Genomic DNA, 23,339 nt, shown 5'->3' on the forward strand with positions numbered 1-23,339 from the left:
AGATTTTAGAAGGGCAGGGCAGGATGGATATAGGTCTATAACAGTTTGGGTCTACAGTGTATCCCCCTTTGAGGAGGGGGATGACCGCGGCAGCTTTCCAATCATTGGGGATCTCAGATGATACGAGAGGTTGAACAGGCTAGTAGTAGGGGTGTTTCCTAGCCTCAGTGCAGTGGGCAGCTGGGAGGAGGTGCTCTTACTCTCCATGGACTTTACAGTGTCCCAAAACATTTTGGAATTAGTACTACAGGATGCAAATTTCTGTTTGAAAAAGCTATCCTAAGCTTTCCTAACTGACTGTGTATATTGGTTTCTGACTTCCCTGAAAAGTTGCATATCGCGGAGGCTATTCGATGCTAATGCAGAACACCACAAGATGTTTTTGTGCTGGTCAAGGGCAGTCAAGTCTGGGGTGAACAAAGGGCTATATCTGTTCTTAGTTCTAAAATCTTTGAATGGGGCATGCTTATTTAAGATGGTGAGGAAAGCACTTTTAAAGAGCAACCAGGCATCCTCTACTGACGGGATGAGGTCAATATCCTTCCAGGATACCCGGGCCAAGTCGATTAGAAAGGCCTGCTCGCTGAAGTGTTTTAGAGAGCGTTTGACAGTGATGAGGGGTGGTCGTTTGACCAGGCAATGAGGCAGTGATTGCTGAGATCCTGGTTGAAGACAGCAGAGGTGTATTTAGAGGGCAATTTGTTCAGGATGATATCTAAGAGGGTGCCCATGGTTATGGATTTAGGGTTGTACCTGGTAGGTTCCTCTATAATTTGTATGAGATTGAGGGCATCTATCTTAGATTGTAGGACGGCCTGGGTGTTAAGCATATCCCAGTTTAGGTCACCTAACAGTACGAACTCTGAAGATAGATGGGGGCAATCAATTCATATATGGTGTCAAGGGCACAGCTGGGGGCTGAGGGGGGTCTATAACAAGCGGCAACAGTGAGAGACTTGTTTCTGGAAAGGTGGATTTTTAAAAGTAGAAGCTCAAATTGTTTGGGCACAGACCTGGATCGTATGACAGAACTCTGCAGGCTATCTCTGCAGTAGATTGCAACGCCGCCCCATTTGTCAATTCTATCTTATTGGAAAATGTTGTAGTTGGGGATGGAAATTTCAGGATTTTTGGAGGCCTTCCTAAGCCAGGATTCAGACACGGCTAGGACATCAGGGTTTGCAGAGTGTGCTAAAGCTCCTCCTTAGGGAGGAGGCTTCTAATGTTAACATGCATGAAACCAAGGCTTTTATGGTTACAGAAGTCAACAAATGAGATTGCCTGAGGAATGGGAGTGGTGCTAGAGGCTGCAGGGCCTGGGTTAACCTCCATATCACCAGAGGAACAGAGGAGGAGTAGGATAAGTGTACGGCTAAAGGCTATAAGAACTGGTCGTGTAGTGCGTTCGGTACAGAGAGTAAAAGGAGCAGATTTCTAGGCGTGGAAGATTAGATTCGAGGCCTAATGTACAGACAATGATATGGTAGGATGTGAGTACAGTGGAGGGAAACCTAGGCATTGAGTGACGATGAGAGGTTTTGTCTCTAGAGGCACCAATTATGCAAGGTGAGGTCACCGAATGTGTGGGGGGTGGAACCAAAGGGCCCAGTTAAGGCATATTCGGCAAGGCTGGGGCTCTACAGTAAAATAAGACAATAATCACTAAGCAAAACAGCAACAGACAAGGCTTATTGACATTAGGGAGAGGCATGTGTAGCTGAGCGTTCATAGGGTCCAAAGGGTAGCAATAGATTCAATAGTCGCTACTACGCTAGGCGAGCTGGAGACACGGCGATTCAGACAGCTAGCGGGCCGGGGCTAGCACATGGGCCTCCAGCGACATTGCAACGGAAGAACCTGTTGAAACCACCTCGGACGATTACGTCGGCAGACCAGTTGTGATGGATCGGCGGGGCTCCGTGTCGGCAGTAAAGGGTCCAGGCCAATTGTCAACATAGGTATTGTAGCCCAAGAACTGGCTGGTGGACCTCTTCGGCTTGCCGGGAGATGGGCAAAGCTTGAGGCTAGCTCAAGGCTAACTGGTGCTTACTTCGGGACAGAGACGTTAGCCAGGAGTAGCCTCTTGGATTGCAGCTAGCTAGCTGAGATGATCTGGTGTAAAGGTTCAGCGCTTGCGGTAGGAATCTGGAGATTTGATAGAGAAAAGCAGTCCGATATGCTCTGGGTTGATATCGCGCTGTGCAGACTGGCAGGTATTGACCGAGCTGAGGCTGACTGATGTCCGAGTTAACGGTGATGACCGCTAGCCGTGGCTAACTGACTACTAGCTAGTAGCTAGTTAGCTGGCTAGCTTCTGATGGGGGTTCCGGTTCTAAAGTATAGAAAATAGCAGATCTGTACCACATTGGGTGAGGCGGGTTGCAGGAGAGTATATTCAGTCCGTAGACTGAGATTAAAATGTATACGAGAAAAAAAACTATATTTACACGGGACAGGACAAGACAAAACACATGTCTGACTGCCTGGAACGAATAAACACCTTCAGCACCCGATGTCACAGGATGGACAAAAATATCATCAAGGAGATCAACCACCCAAGCCACTGCCTGTTCACCCCGTACTATCCAGAAGGCGAGGTCAGTACAGGTGGATTAAAGCTGGGAACGAGAGACTGAAAAACAGCTTCTATCTCAAGGCCATCAGACTTTGACATGGAATCACTAGTCACTTTAATAATGTTTACATACTGCCTTATTCATCTCATATGTATATACTCTACTGTATTTTTATCAATGCCACTCCGACATTGCTCATCCTAATATTTATTTCTTACCTCCATTCTTTTACTTTAGATTTGTATGTATTGTTGTGAATTGTTAGATACTACTACACTGTTGGAGCTAGGAACACAAGCATTTCACTGCAAACGCAAAAACATCTGCTAAATATGTGTATGTGACCAATATCATTTTATTTGATGGTTTACTAAACAACTACTGATTTAGAACAACGGAGTTACCACAAGTCAGCAAAAGACAACAGGAGCACTGCCTCAGCTATTCAATTTAAATCAAATCTAATTTTATTTGTCACATGCGCCGAATACAACTGGTGTAGACCTTACCGTGAAATGTGTACTACAAGCCATAACTCTTATTTTTCTAAAAACTGCATTGTTGGTTAAGAAAAATATTTACTAAATAAACGAAATTTAAAAAATTAAGAGCAACAATAAAATAGCAATAACAAAGCTATATACAGGGGTTACCGGTACCGAGTCAATGTGCAGGGGTACAAGTCAAATAAAATAATTTATCACATACACATGTTTAGCAGATGTTATTGTGGGTGTAGTGAAATGCTTGTGTTTCTAGCTCCAACAGTGCAGTAACATCTAACAAGTAATATCTAACAATACACACAATCTAAAATAATGGAATTAAGAATATATAAATATTTGGACGAGCAATGTCAGAGCGGCATAGACTAAGATGCAGTAGAATAGGACAGAATACAGTATATGCATATGAGATGAGTAATACAAAAATATGTATACATTATTAAATTGATTAGTGTTCCAATTAAATATATGGCCAGTGATTTTAAGTCTGTACTGAACTCGCCTTCTGGGTGATAACGGGGTGAACAGGCAGTGGCTCAGGTGGTTGTTGTCCTTAATTATCTTTTTTTCTTGTGACATTGGGTGCAGTAGGTGTCCTGGAGGGCAGGTAGTTTGCCCCAAGTGATGCGTTGGGCAGACCGCAGGTTAGTCGAGGTAATATGTACAGGTAGGGTAGGTAGGGTAAAGTGAATATGCATAGATAATAAAGTAGAGTAGAAGCAGCATAAAAAAATAGGGGGGTGGGGGTAAATGCAAATAGTCTGGGTAACCATTTGATTAGCTGTTCAGCAGTATTATGGCTTGGGGGTAGAAGCTGTTAAGAAGCCTTTTGGACCTAGACTTGGCACTCCAATACCGCTTCCCGTACGGTAGCAGAGAGAACAGTCTATGACTAGGGTGGCTCGAGTCTTTGACAACTTTTAGGGCCCTCCTCTGACACTGCCTGATATAGATGTCCTGGATGGCAGGAAGCTTGGCCCCATTGATGTACTGGGCCATACACGCACTACCCTCTGTAGCGCCTTGCGGTCGGAGGCCGAGCAGTTGCCATACCAGGCGGTGCTGCAACCAGTCAGGATGCTCTCGATGATACAGTTGTAGAACTTTGAGGATCTGAGGGCCCATGCCAAATCTTTTCAGTCTCCTGAGGGGGAATAGGAGATTTAGTGTCCTTTTCACGACTGTCTTGGTGTGTTTGGACCATGTTAGCTTGTTGGTGATGTGGACACCAAGGAACTTAAAGCTCTCAACCTACTCCACTCCAGCCCCGTTGATAAGAATGGGGGTGTGCTTGGCATCCTTTTCCTGTAGTCCACAATGTTCTCCTTTGTTTTGATCACGTTGAGGGAGAGGTTGTTGTCCTGGCACCACGCTGCTAGGTCTCTGATCTCCTACCTATAAGGTGTCTCATCGGTGTCAATGATCAGGCCTACCACCGCTGTGTCGTCTGCAAACTTAAAGATGGTGTTGGAGTCGTGCTTAGCCACATACTCATGGGTGAACAGGGAGTACAGGAGGGGACGGAGCACACACCCCTGAGGGGCCCCAGTGTTGAGGATCAGTATGGCAGATGTGTTGTTGCCTACCCTTATCACCTGGGGGCGGTCCGTGAGGAAGTCCGGGTTGCAGTTGCAGAGGGAGGTGTTTAGTCCCAGGGTCCTTAGCTTAGTGATGAGCTTTGAGGGCACTATGGTGTTGACCGAGCTGTAGTCAATGAATGGCATTCTCATGTAGGTGTTCCTTTTGTCCTGGTGGGAAAGTGCAGTGTTTAGCAATGATGGTGTTGATGTGAGCCATGACTGGCCTTTCAAAGCACATGGCTACAGACGTGAGTGCTACGGGTCGGTAGTCATTCAGGCAGGTTACCTTGGTGTTCATGGGCACAGGGACTATGGTTTTCTGCTTGAAACATGTAGGTATTACAGACTCGGCCAGGGACAGGTTGAAAATGTCAGTGACACTTTCCAGTTGGTCAGCGCATGCTTGTAGTACACTTCCTGGTAATCCGTCTGGCCCCGCGGCCTTGTGAATTTTGACCTGTTCAAAGGTCTTACTCACATCGGCTACGGCGAGTGTGATCACAGTTGTCTCATGCATGCTTCAGTAATGCTTGCTTCGAAACGCGCATAGATGTCGCTTAGCTTTCCTGATAGGCTTGTGTCCATGGGCAGCTTGCGGTTGGGCTTCCCTTTGTAGTCCGTAATAGTTTGCAAGCCCTGGCACATTGGACGAGTGTCAGAGCCAATCTTAATCCTGTATTTATGCTTGCCTGTTTGATGGTTCGTCTGAAGGCATAGCCAGATTTCTTGTAATCAACAAGGCTATATATGTTTAGTTTAATACCAGTGGTGGAAAATGTACCCAATTGTCATACTTGAGTATGAGTAAAGATACCTTAATAGAATATTACTCAAGTTAAAGTGAAAGTCACCCAGTAAAATACTACTTGAGTAAAAGTAAAAGTATATTAGTTTTAAATATACAGTACTTTTTAAGTATCAAAAGTAATGTAATTGCTAAAACATACTAAAGTATCAAAAGTAAAAGTATAAATAATTTCAAATTCCTTATATTAAGAAAACCAGATGGCACTATTCTTGTTTTTTACAGATACAGGACCAACTCCATCACTCCAAAGCATTTGTGTTTATTGAGTCCACCAGATCAGGGGGAGTTGGGATGACCAGGGATGTTCTCTTGATGAGTGCATGAATTGGGCAGTTTTCTTGTCCTGATAAGCATTCATTATGTAACGAGGACTTTTGGGTGTCAGGGAAAATCTATAGAGTAAATGTTGGAATATAGTGAAGTAAAAGGTGTCAAAAAGATGAATAGTAAAATAAAGTAATGTACGGATACCCAAAAAAACGACTTAAGTAGTACTCGAAGGTATTATTACTTAAGTACTTTAAACCACTCTTTAATACACTGAAAACAAACATAAAAGATGCTAAATATCATGTGGCTGTTAATGGTATTGATTCCTGTGTGTGAATGCGTGCATGCATGCTTGAGCGAGTAAAACTAAAAATGTTGACTCACCCTACTTGTAGGCTAGTTGAACTCCAATGCCATTCTCCTCTTTCATGTTGGCACATTTAAAAAAAAACATTTACATGTTTATTTTATTTACCCTTTTTATTTCACTAGGCAAGTCAGTTAAGACAATTGTTATTTGCAATGATGGCCTACCAAGAGGCAAAAGGCCTCCTGCGGGGACGGGGGCTGATATTAAAAATATAAATACATAAAATACAATTATAGGACAAAACACACATCACAGCAAGAGTGACAACACTACATAAAGAGAGACCTAAGACAACAACATAGCATGGTATCAACACAACATGGCAGCAGCACAACATGGTAGCAGCACAAAACAGGGTACAAACATTGTCTTCCACAACAGCACGAAAGGAAAGAAGGTAGAGACAACAATACATTGCGCAAAGCAGCCACAACTCACAGTAAGATGATTGATGATGATTGAGTCTTTGAATGAAGAGATTGAGATAAAACTGTCCAGTTTGAGTGTTTGTTGCAGCACATTCCAGTCGCTAGCTAGCTAGTAAACTGAAAAGACGAGCGACCCAGGGACTTGTACTTTGAGGACCTTTAACAGACTGTGACTGGCAGAACGCGTGTTGTATGTGGAGTATGAGGGCTGTAGTAGATATCTCAGATAGGGGGGAGTGAAGCCTAAGAGGGTTTTATAAATAAGCATCAACCAGTGGGTCTTGCGACGGGCATACAGAGTATAGAGTGCAGTGATGTGTCCTATAAGGAGCATTGGTGGTAAATCTGATGGCAGAATTGTAAAGTACATCTAGCTGGTCGAGAGCACCCTTACCTGCCAATCTATGAATTACGTTTCCGTAATCTAGCATGGGTAGGATGGTCATCTGACTCAGGGTTAGTTTAGCAGCTGGGGTGAAAGAGGAGCGATTATGATAGAGGACACCAAGTCTAGATTTAACTTCAGCCTGCAGCTTTGATATCTGCTGAGAGAAGGACAGTGTACCGTCTAGCCATACTCCCAAGTACTTGTATGAGGTGACTACTTCAAGCTCTAAACCCTCAGAGTTAGTAATCTCACCTGTGGGGAGAGGGGCATTCTTCATACCAAACCACAGGACAGGGCAGAGAAAGCTTTTTGGATACTAAGAAAGCTTTGTTGTAGAACGTTTAACACAAAATCCAGGGAGGGGCCAGCTGAGTATAAGACTGTTTCATTCGCATATAAATGGATGAGAGAGCTTCCTACTGCCTGAGCTATGTTGATGTAAACTGAACTGAACTCTTTGAGAGAGGTAGTTAGCATACCAGGCCAAAGACCTATCAGAGACACCAATACTCCTTAGCTGGCCCACAAGAATGGAATGGTCTGCCATATCAAAAGCTTTGGACAAGTCAATAAAAATATTAGCACAACATTGCTTAGAATCAAGGGCAATGGTGACATCATTTAGGACCTTTAAGGTGGAAAAATTACCCAATTGTTATACTTGAGTAAAAGTATAGGTACCTTCATGGGGCACACTCTAACACAAAGACATTATTTACAAAATATGTATTTGTGTTTAGTGAGTCCGCCAGATCATAGGCAGTAGGCAGTGGATGACCACGTGTTCTCTTGATAAGTGCTTGAATTTCACAATTTTCCTGTCCGGCTAAGCATTCAAAATGTATGGAGTAAAAAGTACAATATTTTATTTTGGAATGTAGGGAAGTAAAAGTAAAAGTTGTCAAAAATATAAATAGTAAAGTACAGATAACCCCCCAAAATACTTCAGTAAAAGTACTTTAAAAGTACTACTTAAGTACTTTACACCATTGGCAGTGATACATCCATAACCTGAGCGGAAACCAGATTGCATACCAGAGAGAATACTATAGACATCAAGAAAGCCAGTCAGTTGATTATTGACACGTTTTTCTAACACTTTTGATAAACAGGGCAAAATAGAAATAGGCCTATAACAGTTATCTCCCCCTTTAAATAAAGGATGAACCGTGGCTGCCTTCCAATCAATGGGAACCTCCCCAGAGAGGAGAGACAGGTAAAAGGTCAGAGATAGGCTTGGCGATGATAGGTGCAGCAACCTTAAACTTGGCCCCCAAAAAACATCTGTGTCAGATGGTTTTGACCCTTTCTTCTTTAATAATGCTCAGACCCTTTTTTCAATTTTGCCTAAAATGACATACCCAAATCGAACTACCTGTAGCTCAAATCAAATAAAATGTATTTATATAGCCCTTCGTACATCAGCTGATATCTCAAAGTGCTGTACAGAAACTCAGCCTAAAACCCCAAACAGCAAGCAATGCAGGTGTAGAAGCACGGTGGCCAGGAAAAACTCTTAAATTCACACAGGACACCAGATAGGACAGGAGAAGTACTTCAGATATAACAAACTGACCCTAGCCTCCCGACACATAAACTACTGCAGCATAAATACTGGAGGCTGAGACAGGAGGGGTCAGGAGACACTGTGGCCCCATCCGATGACACCCCCGGACAGGGCCAAACAGGAAGGATATAACCCCACCCACTTTGCCAAAGCACAGCCCCCACACCACTAGAGGGATATCTTCAACCACCAACTTACCATCCTGAGACAAGGCTGAGTATAGCCCACAAAGATCTCCGCCACGTCACAACCCAAGGGGGGGCGCCAACCCAGACAGGAAGATCACATCAGTGACTCAACCCACTCAAGTGACGCACCCCTCCTAGGGACGGTATGTAAGAGCCCTAGTAAGCCAGTGACTCAGCCCCTGTAATAGGGTTAGAGGCAGAGAATCCCAGAGGAAAGAGGGGAACCGGCCAGGCAGAGACAGCAAGGGCGCTTCGTTGCTCCAGAGCCTTTCCGTTCACCTTCACACTCCTGGGCCAGACTACACTCAATCATATGACCCACTGAAGAGATGAGTCTTCAGTAAAGACTTAAAGGTTGAGACCGAGTTTGCGTCTCTCACATGGGTAGGCAGACCATTCCATAAAAATGTAGCTCTATAGGAAAAAACCCTGCCTCCAGCTGTTTGCTTAGAAATTCTAGGGACAATTAGGAGGCCTGCGTCTTGTGACCATAGCGTACGTGTAGGTATGTACAACAGGACCAAATCAGAGAGATAGGTAGGAGCAAGCCCGTGTAATGTTTTGTAGGTTAGCAGTAAAACCTTGAAATCAGCCCTTGCCTTGACAGGAAGCCAGTGTAGGGAGGCTAGCACTGGAGTAATATGATCAAAGTTTTTGGTTCTAGTCAGGATTCTAGCAGCCGTATTTAGCACTAACTAAAGTTTATTTAGTGCTTTATCCGGGTAGCCGGAAAGTAGAGCATTGCAGTAGTCTAACCTAGAAGTGACAAAAGCATGGATTCATTTTTCTGCATCATTTTTGGACAGAAAGTTTCTGATTTTTGCAATGTTACGTAGATGGAAAAAAGCTGTCCTTGAAACAGTCTTGATACAGTGCCTTGCGAAAGTATTCGGCCCCCTTGAACCTTGCCACATTTCAGGCTTCAAACATAAAGATATAAAACTGTATTTTTTTGTGAAGAATCAACAACAAGTGGGACACAATCATGAAGTGGAACGACATTTATTGGATATTTAAAACTTTTTTAACAAATAAAAAAATGAAAAATTGGGCGTGCAAAATTATTCAGCCCCCTTAAGTTAATACTTTGTAGCGCCACCTTTTGCTGCGATTACAGCTGTAAGTCACTTGGGGTATGTCTCTATCAGTTTTGCACATCGAGAGACTGACATTTTTTCCCATTCCTCCTTGCAAAACAGCTCGAGCTCAGTGAGGTTGGATGGAGAGCATTTGTGAACAGCAGTTTTCAGTTCTTTCCACAGATTCTCGATTGGATTCAGGTCTGGACTTTGACTTGGCCATTCTAACACCTGGATATGTTTATTTTTGAACCATTCCATTGTAGATTTTGCTTTATGTTTTGGATCATTGTCTTGTTGGAAGACAAATCTCCGCCCCAGTCTCAGGTCTTTTGCAGTCTCCATCAGGTTTTCTTCCAGAATGGTACTGTATTTGGCTCCATCCATCTTCCCATCAATTTTAACCATCTTCCCTGTCCCTGCTGAAGAAAAGCAGGCCCAAACCATGATGCTGCCACCACCATGTTTGACAGTGGGGATGGTGTGTTGCTTTTACGCCAAACATAACGTTTTGCATTGTTGCCAAAAAGTTCCATTTTGGTTTCATCTGACCAGAGCACCTTCTTCCACATGTTTGGTGTGTCTCCCAGGTGGCTTGTGGCAAACTTTAAACAACACATTTTATGGATATCTTTAAGAAATGGCTTTCTTCTTGCCACTCTTCCATAAAGGCCAGATTTGTGCAATATACGACTGATTGTTGTCCTACGGACAGAGTCTCCCACCTCAGCTGTAGATCTCTGCAGTTCATCCAGAGTGATCATGGGCCTCTTGGCTGCATCTCTGATCAGTCTTCTCCTTGTATGAGCTGAAAGTTAAGAGGGACGGCCAGGTCTTGGTAGATTTGCAGTGGTCTGATACTCCTTCCATTTCAATATTACCGCTTGCACAGTGCTCCTTGGGATGTTTAAAGCTTGGGAAATATTTTTGTATCCAAATCTGGCTTTAAATTTCTTCACAACAGTATCTCGGACCTGCCTGGTGTGTTCCTTGTTCTTCATGATGCTCTCTGCGCTTTTAACAGACCTCTGAGACTATCACAGTGCAGGTGCATTTATACGGAGACTTGATTACACACAGGTGGATTGTATTTATCATCATTAGTCATTTAGGTCAACATTGGATAATTCAGAGATCCTCACTGAACTTCTGGAGAGAGTTTGCTGCACTGAAAGTAAAGGGGCTGAATAATTTTGCACGCCCGATTTTTCAGTTTTTGATTTGTTAAAAAAGTTTGAAATATCCAATAAATGTCGTTCCACTTCATGATTGTGTCCCACTTGTTGTTGATTCTTCACAAAAAAATACAGTTGTATATCTTTATGTTTGAAGCCTGAAATGTGGCAAAAGGTCGCAAAGTTTAAGGGGGCCGAATACTTTCGCAAGGCACTGTATGTTCTTCAAAAGAGAGATCAGGGTCCAAAGTAACGCCGAGGTCCTTCAGTTTTATTTGAGACGACTGTACAACCATTAAGATTAATTGTCATATTCAACAGATGATCTCTTTGTTTCTTGGGACCTAGAACAAGCATCTCTGTTTTGTCCGAGTTTAAAAGTAGAAGGTTTGCAGCCATCCACTTCCTTATGTCTGAAACATATGCTTCTAGCGAGGGCAATTTTGGGGCTTCACCATGTTTCCACCATGTTTCACCATGAAATGTACAGCTGTGTGTAATCCGCATAGCAGTGAAAGTTAACATTATGTTTTCGAATGACAAACCCCAAGAGGTAAAATATATAGTGAAAACAATAGTGGACCTGAAGCAAGGACATGCATATTATTGATACCATTTGAAAGGAAACACTTTGACGTTTGTGGAAATGTGAAATTAATGTAGGACAATATAACACATTAGATCTGGTAAAAGATAATACAAAGAAAAAAAGCATGTATTTTATCAAATGCAAGAGAAAGGCCAAAATGTACTGTTCCAGTTTAGGCACAATTTTAGATTTTGGCCACTAGTAGGCAGCAGTGTATGTGTAAAGGTTTAGAATTATCTAATGAACCACTGCATTTCTGTTCCAAATGTTTTATCAAGTCTGCCCAAATGTGCCTAATTTGTGTATTAATACATTTTCAAGTTTGTGACTATGCACTCTCCTCAAACAATAGCATGGTATTCTTTCACCGTAATAGCTACTGTAAATTGGACAGTGCCGTTAGATTGACAATAATTTAAGCTTTCTGCCCATATCAGATATGTCTATGTCCTGGGAAATGCATGCATACTTATTTTCCACCATAATTTGCAAATAAATTCATTACAAATCCTACAATGTGATTTTCTGGATTTCCTTTCTCATTTTGTCTGTCATAGTTGAAGTGTACCTATGATGAAAATGACAGGCCTCTCTCATCTTTTTAAGTGGGAGAACTTGCACAATTGGTGGCTGGCTAAAAACTTTTTTGCCCCACTGTATATGATGAACAAAGTAGCAGTAGCGTAAAAGAGGGGTTGGCGGGTGGTGGGTGGGACACAATGCAGATTGCCCGGTTAGCCAATGTGCGGGAGCACTGGTTGGTCGGCCCAATTGAGGTAGTATGTACATGAATGTGTAGTTAAAGTGACTATGCATATATGATAAACAGAGAGTAGCAGCAGCGTAAAAAGAGGGGTTGGGGGGGCCACACATAATGCAAATAGTCCAGGTAGCCATTTGATTACCTGTTCAGGAGTCTTATGGCTTGGGGGTAAAAACTGTTGAGAAGCCTTTTTGTCCTTGACTTGGCACTCTGGTACAGCTTGCCATGCGTTAGTAGAGAGATCAGTCTATGGCTGGGGTCTTTGACAATTTTTAGGGCTTTCCTCTGACACCGCCTGGTGTAGAGGTCCTGGATGGCAGGCAGCTTAGCCCCAGTGATGTATTGGGCCGTACGCACTACCCTCTGTAGTGCCTTGCGGTCAGAGGCCGAGCAATTACCGTACCAGGCAGTGATGCAACCAGTCAGGATGCTCAAGTTGATGCAGCTATAGAACCTTTTGAGGATCTCAGGATCCATGCCAAATCTTTTTAGTTTCCTCAGAGGGAATAGGCTTTGTCGTGCCTTCTTCATGACTGTCTTGGTGTGTTTGGACCATTCTAGTTTCTTGTTGATGTGGACACCAAGGAACTTGAAGCGCTCAACCTGCTCCACTATAGCCCCGTCGATGAGAATGAGGGCGTGCTCGATCCTCCTTTTCCTATAGTCCACAATAATCTCCTTAGTCTTGGTTATGTTGAGGGATAGGTTGTTATTCTGGCACCACCCGGCCAGGTTCTCTGACCTCCTCCCTATAGGCTGTCTTGTCGGTGATCAGGCCTACCACTGTTGTGTCGTCTGCAAACTTAATGATGGTTTTGGAGTCATGCCTGGCCATGCAGTCGTGGGTGAACAGGGAGTACAGGAGGGGACTGAGCACGCACCCCTGGGGAGCTCCAGTGTTGAGGATCAGTGTGGCAGGTGTGTTGCTACCTACCCTCACCATCTGGAGGCGGCCCGTCAGGAAGTCCATGATCCAGTTGCAGAGGGAGGTGTTTAGTCTTAGGATTCTTAGCTTATTGATGAGCTTTGAGGGTACTATGGTGTTGAACGCTGAGCTGTAGTCAATGAATAGCATTCTCACATAAGTGTTAATTTTGTCCAGGTGGGAAAGGGCAGTGTGGAGTGCAATAGAGATTGCATCATCTGTTGATCTGTTTGGGCGGTATGCAAATTGGAGTGGGTGTAGGGTTTCTGGGATAATGGCGTTGATGTGAGCCATCACCAACCTTTCAAAGCACTTCACGGCTATGGACGTGAGTGCTACGGTTCTGTAGTCATTTAGGCAGGTTGCCTTTGTGTTCTTGGGCACATGGACTATGGTTGTTTGCTTGAAACATGTTGGTATTACAGACTCAATCAGGGACATGTTGAAAATGTCAGTGAAGACACGTGCCAGTTGTTCAGCACATGCGCGGAGCACACGTCCTGGTAATCCCTCTGGCCCCGCAGCCTTGTGTATGTTGACCTGTTTAAAGGTCTTACTCAAGTTGGCTATGGAGAGCGCGATCACACAGTCGTCCAGAACAGCTGATGCTCTCATGCATGCCTCAGTGTTGGTTGCCTCGAAGCGAGCACAGAAGTGATTTAGCTCATCTGGTAGGCTTGTGTCACTGGGCAGCTCGCGGCTGTGCTTCCCTTTGTAGTCTGTAATAGTTTGCAAGCCCTACCACATAAGACGAGTGTTGGAGCCGGTGTAGTATGATTCAATCTTAGCCCTGTATTGACGTTTGGCCTGTTTGATGGTTCGTCGCAGGGCATAGCAGGATTTCTTATAAGCTTCCGGGTTAGTGTCCCGCACCTTGAAAGCGGCAGCTCTACCCTTTAGCTCAGTGCGAATGTTGCCTGTAATCCATTGCTTCTGGTTGGGGTATGTATGTACAGTCACTGTGGGGACTATGTCCTCAATGCACTTATTGATAAAGCCAGTGACTGAGGTGGTGTACTCCTCAGTGGTATCGGAAGAATCCCGGAACATGTTCCAGTCTGTGCTAGCAAAACAGTCCTGTTGCTTAGCATCTGCTTCATCTGACCACTTTTTTATAGACCGAGTCACTGGTGCTTCCTGCTTTAATTTTTGCTTGTCAGCAGGAATCAGGAGGATAGAGTTGTGGTTGGATTTACCAAATGGAGGGAGAGGGAGGGCTTTGTACGCGTCTCTGTGTGTGGTGTGTAGGTGATCTAGAATTTTCTTCCCCTCTTGGTTGCACATTTAACATGTTGATGGAAGTTTGGTAGAACTGCTTTAAGTTTCCCGTCATTAAAGTCTCCGGCCACTAGGAGCGCCGCCTCTGGGAGAGTGGTTTCCTGTTTGCTTATTTCCTTATACAGCTGACTGAGTGCGATCTTAGTGTCAGCATCTGTCTGGTGGTAAATAAATAGCCACGAAAAGTATAGCTGAAAACTCTCTAGGCAAGTAGTGTGGCCTGCAAATTATCACAATATACTCTACTTCAGGCGAGCAAAATCTAGAGACTTCCTTAGATTTCTTGCACCAGCTGTTTACAAATATGCACAGACCGCCACCCCCCTCATCTTACCAGAGTGTGCTGTTCTATCTTGCCGGTGCAGCGTGTATCCCGCTAGCTGAATATCCATGTCGTCATTCAGTTACGATTCCATTAAACATAGGATATTACAGTTGATGTCCCGTTGGTAGGATATTTGTGATCGTACCTCGTCTAGTTTATTGTCCAATGATTGCACATTGGCGAGTAGTATTGACGGTACCTCAGCTTTCCCACTTGCCTTTTCCGGATCCTGAACAGACATCCGGCTCATTGACCTCTGTACCTGCATCGCTTCCTCTTGCAAATAACGGGGATGTCTGCCCTGCCAGGTGTTTGGAGAATGTCTTGTGCGTCTTGTTTGTTGAAGAAAAAATATTTTTGTCTCATCCGAGGTGAGTGATCGCTGTCCTGATATCCAGAAGCTCTTTTTTGCCGTAAGATACTGTTGCAGAAACATGATGTACAAAATAAGTTACAAATAACGCGAAAAAAAACCACATAATAGCACAATTGGTTGGGCGCCCGTAAAACTGCTGCCATTTCTTCCGGCGCCATCCCTTCAGCAGGGCAGGTTTTATATGGTATAGTTTATAATGTTACCTCATTGGGCTCCCGAGTGGTTCAGTGGTCTAAGGCACTGCATCTCAGTGCTTGAGGCATCACTAAACACCCTGGTTCAATTCTAGGCTGTATCATAACCTGACATGATTGAGAGTACCATCAGACGTGGCACAATTGACCCAGCGTTGTTAGGGTTTGGTAGGGTTAGGCTGTCATTGTAACTAAGAATTTGCTCTTAACGGACTTGCCTAGTTTAAAAAAAAGGTTAAATATAAAAAAATATATATATAAAAAAATCAGCATAGCAGGTATCTAAACTCACTGGCCAGTTTATTAGGTAGACCATCCCGTTCACAAAAACAGATCGCTCCTACCGACATTGAGTCAAGTGGCCATGGCTTGTTATATAAAGCTGGCAGACAGACATCGAGGCATTCAGTTACTGTTCAAATGAATTTTAGAAGGGGCCAAACCAGTGACCTAAGTGACCTTGAGTGTGGTATGATTGTCGGTGTCAGGCACGCCGGATGGATCCAGAATCTCAGAAATGGCTGCCCTCCTGGACTTTTCACGCACGACATTGTCTAGTGTTTCCCGAGAATCATGTGACCAATAGAAAACATCCAGTCAGCGACAGTCCTTGTTGACAGTTCCAAAATGTTACAATTCAGATTGAAATCAGTTGATAAGTATTCACCCCCTGACCCAATACATATTAGAATGTCCTTCTATGAGGGTGCATACTGCCACCTGAATTGTGTTGTTTGAACCATTATAAAACAGGTATAAGGCCAAGGTTGGTGATTTACTGCCACCTGCAGTTATGGAATGTTTGCTCACAAGTATAATTCAGTGGCTGATACCTCCTCATGACCTGGATGGAATTATGTGATCCTTAACTCATGGGAAGTCTCACCCAGTTGACTTGTTCAAATGTTTTAAGTCATCTATGGTGCTGTCCATGCTAAAACAGGCTTTTGGCACTAGGGTCATCTATACATCTCTATGGATAAACTCTTACAAGCGCATCGCCAATATAAATTCTATAGTGGACAGGGTACAACTCTAACCTGCGTCAGTGCTTTTCTTCTCTCTGTTTTCCTTCGATTTTGACACTATCTTCTGTATGACAGAAATATTACAGGTCAAATCATGGCCAACATGTCCATGCCAGACTGTTCAAATGACCTTGACCATACCATACAGATACCCATAAAACCCCAAAAAGCAAGCAATGCAAGATGTAGAAGCACAGTGGCTAGGAAATGCTCATAAAATGAAACATAAACATTCGTAACAAGAAGATATACCAAAATATACAGCAGTATTTTCACATCCAAGCACAGAGAATAACGCTCCACCATCAGTGTTTCCAGCAAGCTTCTTTAATGATATTTGAACATTTTAAGTTGTGTAGTTTTGGCCGATATTCCAAAGTCTTATTTCCCTCCCTTTACACAGGAAGATTAACTTTCCTTTCATTTTAATACAATTGATCAGTCAAATGTAAATCTCTCACCTAAAATAACTATTTACGTTTTCAACAGAGCCAGAGACCATAATAATAGTGCTCACAATAATATAATACAAATATAACGTCTAGACAAAAATAATAAAAAGACAGATTACATGTAATATTTTAGGGATATGTTGCAGTCTTATTCTCTCCTGGTTTTAGTAGTTTCTGTCAAAGTAATACATGATTGTATAATGTAGAAAGCAGGAGAGAAATGTTTGTTTTTTTTTTCTTTAAAGATTGCTCTTATTTTAAGAGATGCAGTGTTTTTCATAACTGTTAGTCATTTTTTAAAACATTTAAAATAGTCCATAGAAGTCCTTTTCATCCAAGTCTTCCGGCTGGTGAAAGTCATATATTTGTTGTGCCAGTCTTTTCTCAATCCAACCATGAAATTACACAGGTCCTGTGCTCTCACCCCAGAAGCTTATTTATGAGACTTCCTCAGTAGCTCGTACACAAAGGACGATGTACAGTAACGTAGAGAGTTTAGTTCCAGAACCAGAAGAATTGAAGGTATACGGAAACTGGGCAAAGAGCTGGGGGTGTTCCCCGATCCAGGAGGGTCCCTATCAATTAGGAATGGATGAATACTACATGACTTCAGAGGGAAGTCAATAACTCTAATGACAGACTGTCCTCTTGTATTTTGCTATATCACACCACGCGCTTCCCAAGAGCCACAACTCAAGCCAGAGGAGATACAGCCACACCAAAAGGTGAACAAATGGAGCGCTTACCGGTATACTGTTATCACCTCACCACTGGCAGTATATCACTGAAATATCTCTCAAGAAAATTGAGTTTGTCAATTTATTCTTTCACCATCTACTGTGAACAAGACCAAGGCTTCATGCTAAGGATGCGGGTTAGTGAGATCCACTAAATCACTTGAGGACCTATTAAAGGGAGAATCCTAACTTAAGGGAACATTTGACTTAAGTGGAGGTTACAATAGGAATCACCCCTAAGTGATTAAAGAATTACTTCAGGATGTCTTAAGATACCTAATCAAAATCTACAAGGCTTTCAATGTTGTAGGCATGATGGGGGGGGGGGGGGGGGTTCACTTAACATAGTATTACGTTTAGAAAAAACAGATTAAACTTGCCATTTTTTTTTCGAGTGGAATTTGATCAATCATGGAATGATTCCAACTGAAGAGGTATGTATATTGACCACCCTCTCCACCCCGCATTCTCACTCTGCTAAGCCTTTGTCATGGTGGTCCTCCAGGTCCAAACCATTAACCACAACACAGTTGTGCTTTAAGTTGGACTATAGCATCACGTACAGTTGTGTTTCTGACCCCCGATGGATATATTGAAAGTGGTGTGTTCCGAATGCTGAATGCACGTGAGCAATGGGAAGATGGCACTCTTATCCACAGGAGGAGAAAGAAGCGGGGGTTGAAAAATAACTTCAATCCCTATCTACTAATATCCTGATGGTGGTGGTAGCCAGTACACTTTGAGCAGCACTTGTGTTAATTTCCGAAGTGGGGTGTTTGGGGGTGGAATGGTCCTAGTGAGAACGCTGTGTGAGTTGTGGCGTTCTTTTCCCTGATTGCCATTTGTGCCGGGGGGGGGGGGGGGGGTCCCCTGATCGTTCCAGTCTCCACTGTGGGCCACAGCAGTATGGGAGGGGTGGGGGGCTGAGGTGGTGGGCCTCCAGAGGACAGGAAGAGGTGTCGTCCTCCGTGTCCCTCCTTCGTCCTCTTGTGGTGGAGGGGAAGGGGCTCTGTCATCACTAACTATTATCTGAAGAGCGAAGCGAGAGAGACAGAAAGAGAAATAATAAACACATATTTTGATTTTGCTTTCCTCATTGTGTTTTTCTCTTTGATATTTTGACCACAAAACCTATACTTATGATAACCAACAACACATCTGGTTTTAAGTTGTGATACGTATTCTGTTTGTTGTCCCGTGTGTACGGTTTACTCAAACTTCAATGCCTGCAGAAATAACTATGTATCGGTGGAGCACAAGATATATCTACGCGTATGTACTCCAAAGCCCTTTCAAGCATCCTGTGCATGTGAACTACTGTTGTATCTGTTCATGATAAGTATCAGAGTGCGTCCCAAATGGCACCTTCTTCCCTATAAATTGCACTACTTTTGACCAGGGCCCAAAGAGCTCTCAAAAGTAGTGCAATTTATAGGGAAGAAGGTGCTGTTTGGGACGCACCCGGATACTTTACTGATAAAGAGTACAGAGTGTCATATGGGATGCAGTATCAATAATTCACAGTACCTTTGTTCTCCTCTGTGTCAGTAGCTGTTTCAGTCAGCCTTTGGCGCAGTTCATTATACTTGGTCTCCACTTCCTGAAAGCAGATTTTTGACAGAAACTTAGCTCTGGTAGAACATATGAACATACAGATGGATAAAATTAGTGTATGGGTGGATGGCCCCATACAGTAAAACAAATATAATAGTATGAGCAAACAGGCAGATTGACAAACAGATGTCTTGATCATGCCGCGTGAGAGACTGCATGATAGACATTGAATAACTTTACCTATAAAGCCCTTCTCATACATTTCACTCAAAGCGCGAGTTCTGGGCCGAAGATGCCCTGGGGCGCACATCAAAGATCAGCTAAGAACATAAAACTGACCTTAGAATTTGAAGCCAGGTCTGATTTATCTGAAATCTTTCAAATACTTTAAAGCTGCAATATGTCAGTTTTTGGAAGATCTGACCAAATTCACATAGAAATATGAGTTATAGATATGTCATTCTCATCGAAAGCACGTCTAAGAAGCGGTAGATCTGTTCTATGTGCGCTATTTCTATGCTTACCATTGTTAAGTTTCGTTTTCACGTCTTTTACTTTCCGTTTTGTACACTAGGTTAAACAGCTGAAAATTTCACAACGGTTTAGATGGTACAATTATTCTTTACACTATACTTGCTTGTTTTGTCACAAACTGAAATTAGGCAAACTATTAGAATATTAGGAACCAGGAAATGGTGCAGCAATTTCTGCATAATGCACTTTTAAGCGCTTACTCTAGCCTGCCTGAAGTGCTAAATGGGCGTGGTTTGCCATTTTGGGACTCTTCTAATTGGTCTCAATCAACCACTTTTAAAGGGATACTTTGGGATTTTGGCAATGAGGCACTTTAACTACTTCCCCAGAGTCAGATGAACTCGTGGATACCATTTTTATTTCTCTGCGTGCTGTTTGACTTAAGTTGCTAACTAGTGCCATGCAAGCAGATAGCACAATAACAGTCAGTCTATGGCTAAGACTGATTAGCATTGGCGCGTGAAACTACCTCTAACCTCCTTCATACTGGACAGAGATATAAAAATGGTATCCACAAGTTCATCGAACTGTGGGGAAGTAGATAAAGGGCATCCTTGTCAAAATCCAGAGGTAATGATTTCAAATAGTATTTGAACCCAGGTCTGATCTATGGGGGGAAACGTCATGTTACTTAAAGGGGGGTTGATTGTGTACCTTCAGGTGCTGCAGGTTGGCCTGGAGCAGGCGGATGTGGGTCATGACCTGGCGTCTGAGTTTGGGGCCGGCACCCCCTGTCTGCGAGGACGAGGAGAGCAGCTTCTTCAGGTCGATGTCCGGGCCCCATTGGGCCCCACCCCCCCCGCCACTCGCCTGACCGTCATTGTCCGTGCTGCTCTCCCCCGAGGCCCCGTAGCCCTCCAGGACCATGTAACTGCCTGGGGAGGGAGGGAAAGAGAAATGGGGAGGGAGGGAGAGGGAGAGACGGTTGGAAATGGGTAAGTTATGCCCACCTGAGTACTTTAACTTCCACAATTAAAAAGGAACCTCAAACATGCTATAAAAACAACAGTATATCCTAACTTCCACTTAAGTAGAATTAGAACTTTGTCTCCTATTGACATCGACAACGATTCATGACTAAGTGAAATACTACTTCACCTAAGGGGTGAATCCCCTGCCGCTTTTCTGCCTTGAATGTCCCAGTTGGCTCACCGTATTCCTCGGAAGTCTCAAAGAAACCTGTGTCCCCAGACGGTAGTTCATTGGACCCCGGGGCCTCCTCCTCCCTCCCTGCCTCGGTCTTCTCCGAGGCGCCGTTCTCCGAGGAGCCAGTAGAGGGTGCTGCTACGCTGCTTGGGGCCGAGATACTGTTGTTGTCCTCTGGGCCCCTCAGGGACGTGGTCCTCAGCAGGCGGCCTCCAGGGGCTCGGCCCTTCCTCTGCTCTTTTTCTTTCCCCTTCTCTTTGTCCTTGTCGCTGCCCTCTGCTCTGCTCGTCATGTGGTTGAGAAGGACCTGCCTCAAGGCTGCCACTGGGATAAGGAGAGAGAGTCAGCGTGGCTACAGGGTCATGTTCATTAGGCTAAGAAGAAACACTCATTTTCAGTTTCCGTTGCAAAACATTTAGTGTGCCATTCAATGTGTCATTCTATCATTGTATGTGACATATTGGTCTAAGGCTAAGGCAGTGAACTCACAGGTTCTTAGGGCCTCCTCGGCTCTGGAGGGTGGCATGCCGAAGGCGTCATCGGGATCCTCGTCGTCGATGGTGATGCCCAGGCGTGACCTCTCCTGGAGGATGGGCAGACTGTCTGCCAGCTCTCCATCCAGAAAAGCTTCAACTTCCTCCTCATCTACCTCCTCCACTTCCTCCTCCTCTTCTTGTTCTTCTCTTCTGTCTGGCAGTGGCGAGTCCTCTTCTTCCTCGTCGTCTGATTTGACACCGTCAAATGGGTTGGTCGATGTGGGTGTGGGTTGCAGACCCGGCAAGGAAGTGACGTCTTTTTCTAGGGGACACAGATACATGGGTAATGAAGGCGTGTTACAGCTGCATGAAGAATAGTCAAACTCACATAGCTTTTCATAGGGTAGATGTTTTTTTTTTATTGTTAGATACTACTACACTGTTGGAGCTAGGAACACAAGCATTTCGCTAAAGCCGCAATAACATCTGCTAAATATGTGTATGTGACCAATAAAATGTGATTTGATTAGATTTTTGAAAATGTATTAAATGTCTAGATATTGATACCTGGGGACTGGGTACATCCCATGGAGGTGCGCTCAAGGTCTTTGTTCAGTTTGGGCACCCCCGTGCTGATAATCTCTACTGCGTCTCGCTCCACACTGCAACACACATGCCAAACGTATGCACGCATACACAAACGTAAATTATAAACTAGGGCGATGTGCCTTTTTTCATTAGAAAGCAGAGTGTATAAAAAAATAAAGGGAACACTTAAACAACACAATGTAACTCCAAGTCAATCACACTTCTGTGAAATCAAACTGTCCACTTAGGAAGCAACACTGATTGACAATAAATGTCACATGCTGTTGTGCAAATGGAATAGACAACAGGTGGAAATTATAGGCATTTAGCAAGACACCCCCAATAAAGGAGTGGTTCTGCAGGTGGTGACCACAGACCACTTCTCAGTTCCTATGCTTCCTGGCAGGTTTTTTTGGTCACTTTTGAATGCTGGCGGTGCTTTCACTCTAGTGGTAGCATGAGACGGAGTCTACAACCCACACAAGTGGCTCAGGTAGTGCAGCTCATCCAGGATGGCACATCAATGCGAGATGTGGCAAGAAGGTTTGCTGTGTCTGTCAGCGTAGTGTCCAGAGCATGGAGGCGCTACCAGGAGACAGGCCAGTACATCAGGAGACGTGGAGGAGGCCGTAGGAGGGCAACAACCCAGCAGCAGGACCGCTACCTCCACCTTTGTGCAAGAGGATCAGGAGGAGCACTGCCAGAGCCCTGCAAAATGACCTCCAGCAGGCCACAAATGTGCATGTGTCTGCTCAAACGGTCAGAAACAGACACCATGAGGGTGGTATGAGGGCCCGACGTCCACAGGTGGGGGTTGTGCTTACAGCCCAACACCGTGCAGGACGTTTGGCATTTGCCAGAGAACACCAAGATTGGCAAATTCGCCACTGGCGCCCTGTGCTCTTCACAGATGAAAGCAAGTTCACACTGATCACGTGACAGACGTGACAGTCTGGAGACGCCGTGGAGATCGTTCTGCTGCCTGCAACATCCTCCAGCATGACCGGTTTGGCGGTGGGTCAGTCATGGTGTGGGGTGGCATTTCTTTGAGGGGTAGCCCTCCATGTGCTCGCCAGAGGTAGCCTGACTGCCATTATGTACCGAGATGAGATCCTCAGACCCCTTGTGAGACCATATGCTGGTGCGGTTGGCCCTGGGTTCCTCCTAATGCAAGTCAATGCTAGACCTCATGTGGCTGGAGTGTGTCAGCAGTTCCTGCAAGAGAAAGGCATTGATGCTATGGACTGGCCCGCCCGTTCCCCAGACCTGAATCCAATTGAGCACATCTGGGACATCATGTCTCGCTCCATCCACCAACGCCACGTTGCACCACAGACTGTCCAGGAGAGATCCCTCAGGAGACCGTCCGCCACCTCATCAGGAGCATGCCCAGGAGTTGTAGGGAGGTCATACAGGCACGTGGAGGCCACACACACTAC

At 44.3% G+C, this 23,339-nt stretch overlaps 1 protein-coding gene across 12 annotated transcripts in view; it reads right to left on the reverse strand.

Moving 5' to 3' along the window:
• Positions 1-16,724: 16,724 nt before the first annotated feature.
• The window catches only part of arhgef12b (Rho guanine nucleotide exchange factor 12b), a 114,821-nt gene continuing 108,206 nt past the window's right edge, over positions 16,725-23,339 (reverse strand). For 8 of the 12 annotated variants that reach the window (XM_090186076.1, XM_021617669.3, XM_021617666.3 and 5 more), the window contains 6 exons: positions 21,880-21,974; positions 21,326-21,634; positions 20,789-21,160; positions 20,345-20,565; positions 19,130-19,202; positions 16,725-18,631 (listed from right to left, as the gene is read on the reverse strand). In XM_090186076.1, coding sequence (XP_090042202.1) covers positions 18,621-18,631; positions 19,130-19,202; positions 20,345-20,565; positions 20,789-21,160; positions 21,326-21,634; positions 21,880-21,974 — 1,081 coding nt within the window. In that variant the 3' untranslated portion in view covers positions 16,725-18,620. The remainder of the gene's footprint in view (positions 18,632-19,129; positions 19,203-20,344; positions 20,566-20,788; positions 21,161-21,325; positions 21,635-21,879; positions 21,975-23,339) is intronic. The other 4 variants (XM_090186080.1, XM_090186079.1, XM_021617668.3 and 1 more) reach the window with 1 other exon arrangement.

Source organism: Oncorhynchus mykiss, chromosome 10 (genome assembly GCF_057628025.1).
Source record: "Oncorhynchus mykiss isolate SJ-2025 chromosome 10, ASM5762802v1, whole genome shotgun sequence".
Lineage (NCBI taxonomy): Eukaryota > Metazoa > Chordata > Actinopteri > Salmoniformes > Salmonidae > Oncorhynchus > Oncorhynchus mykiss.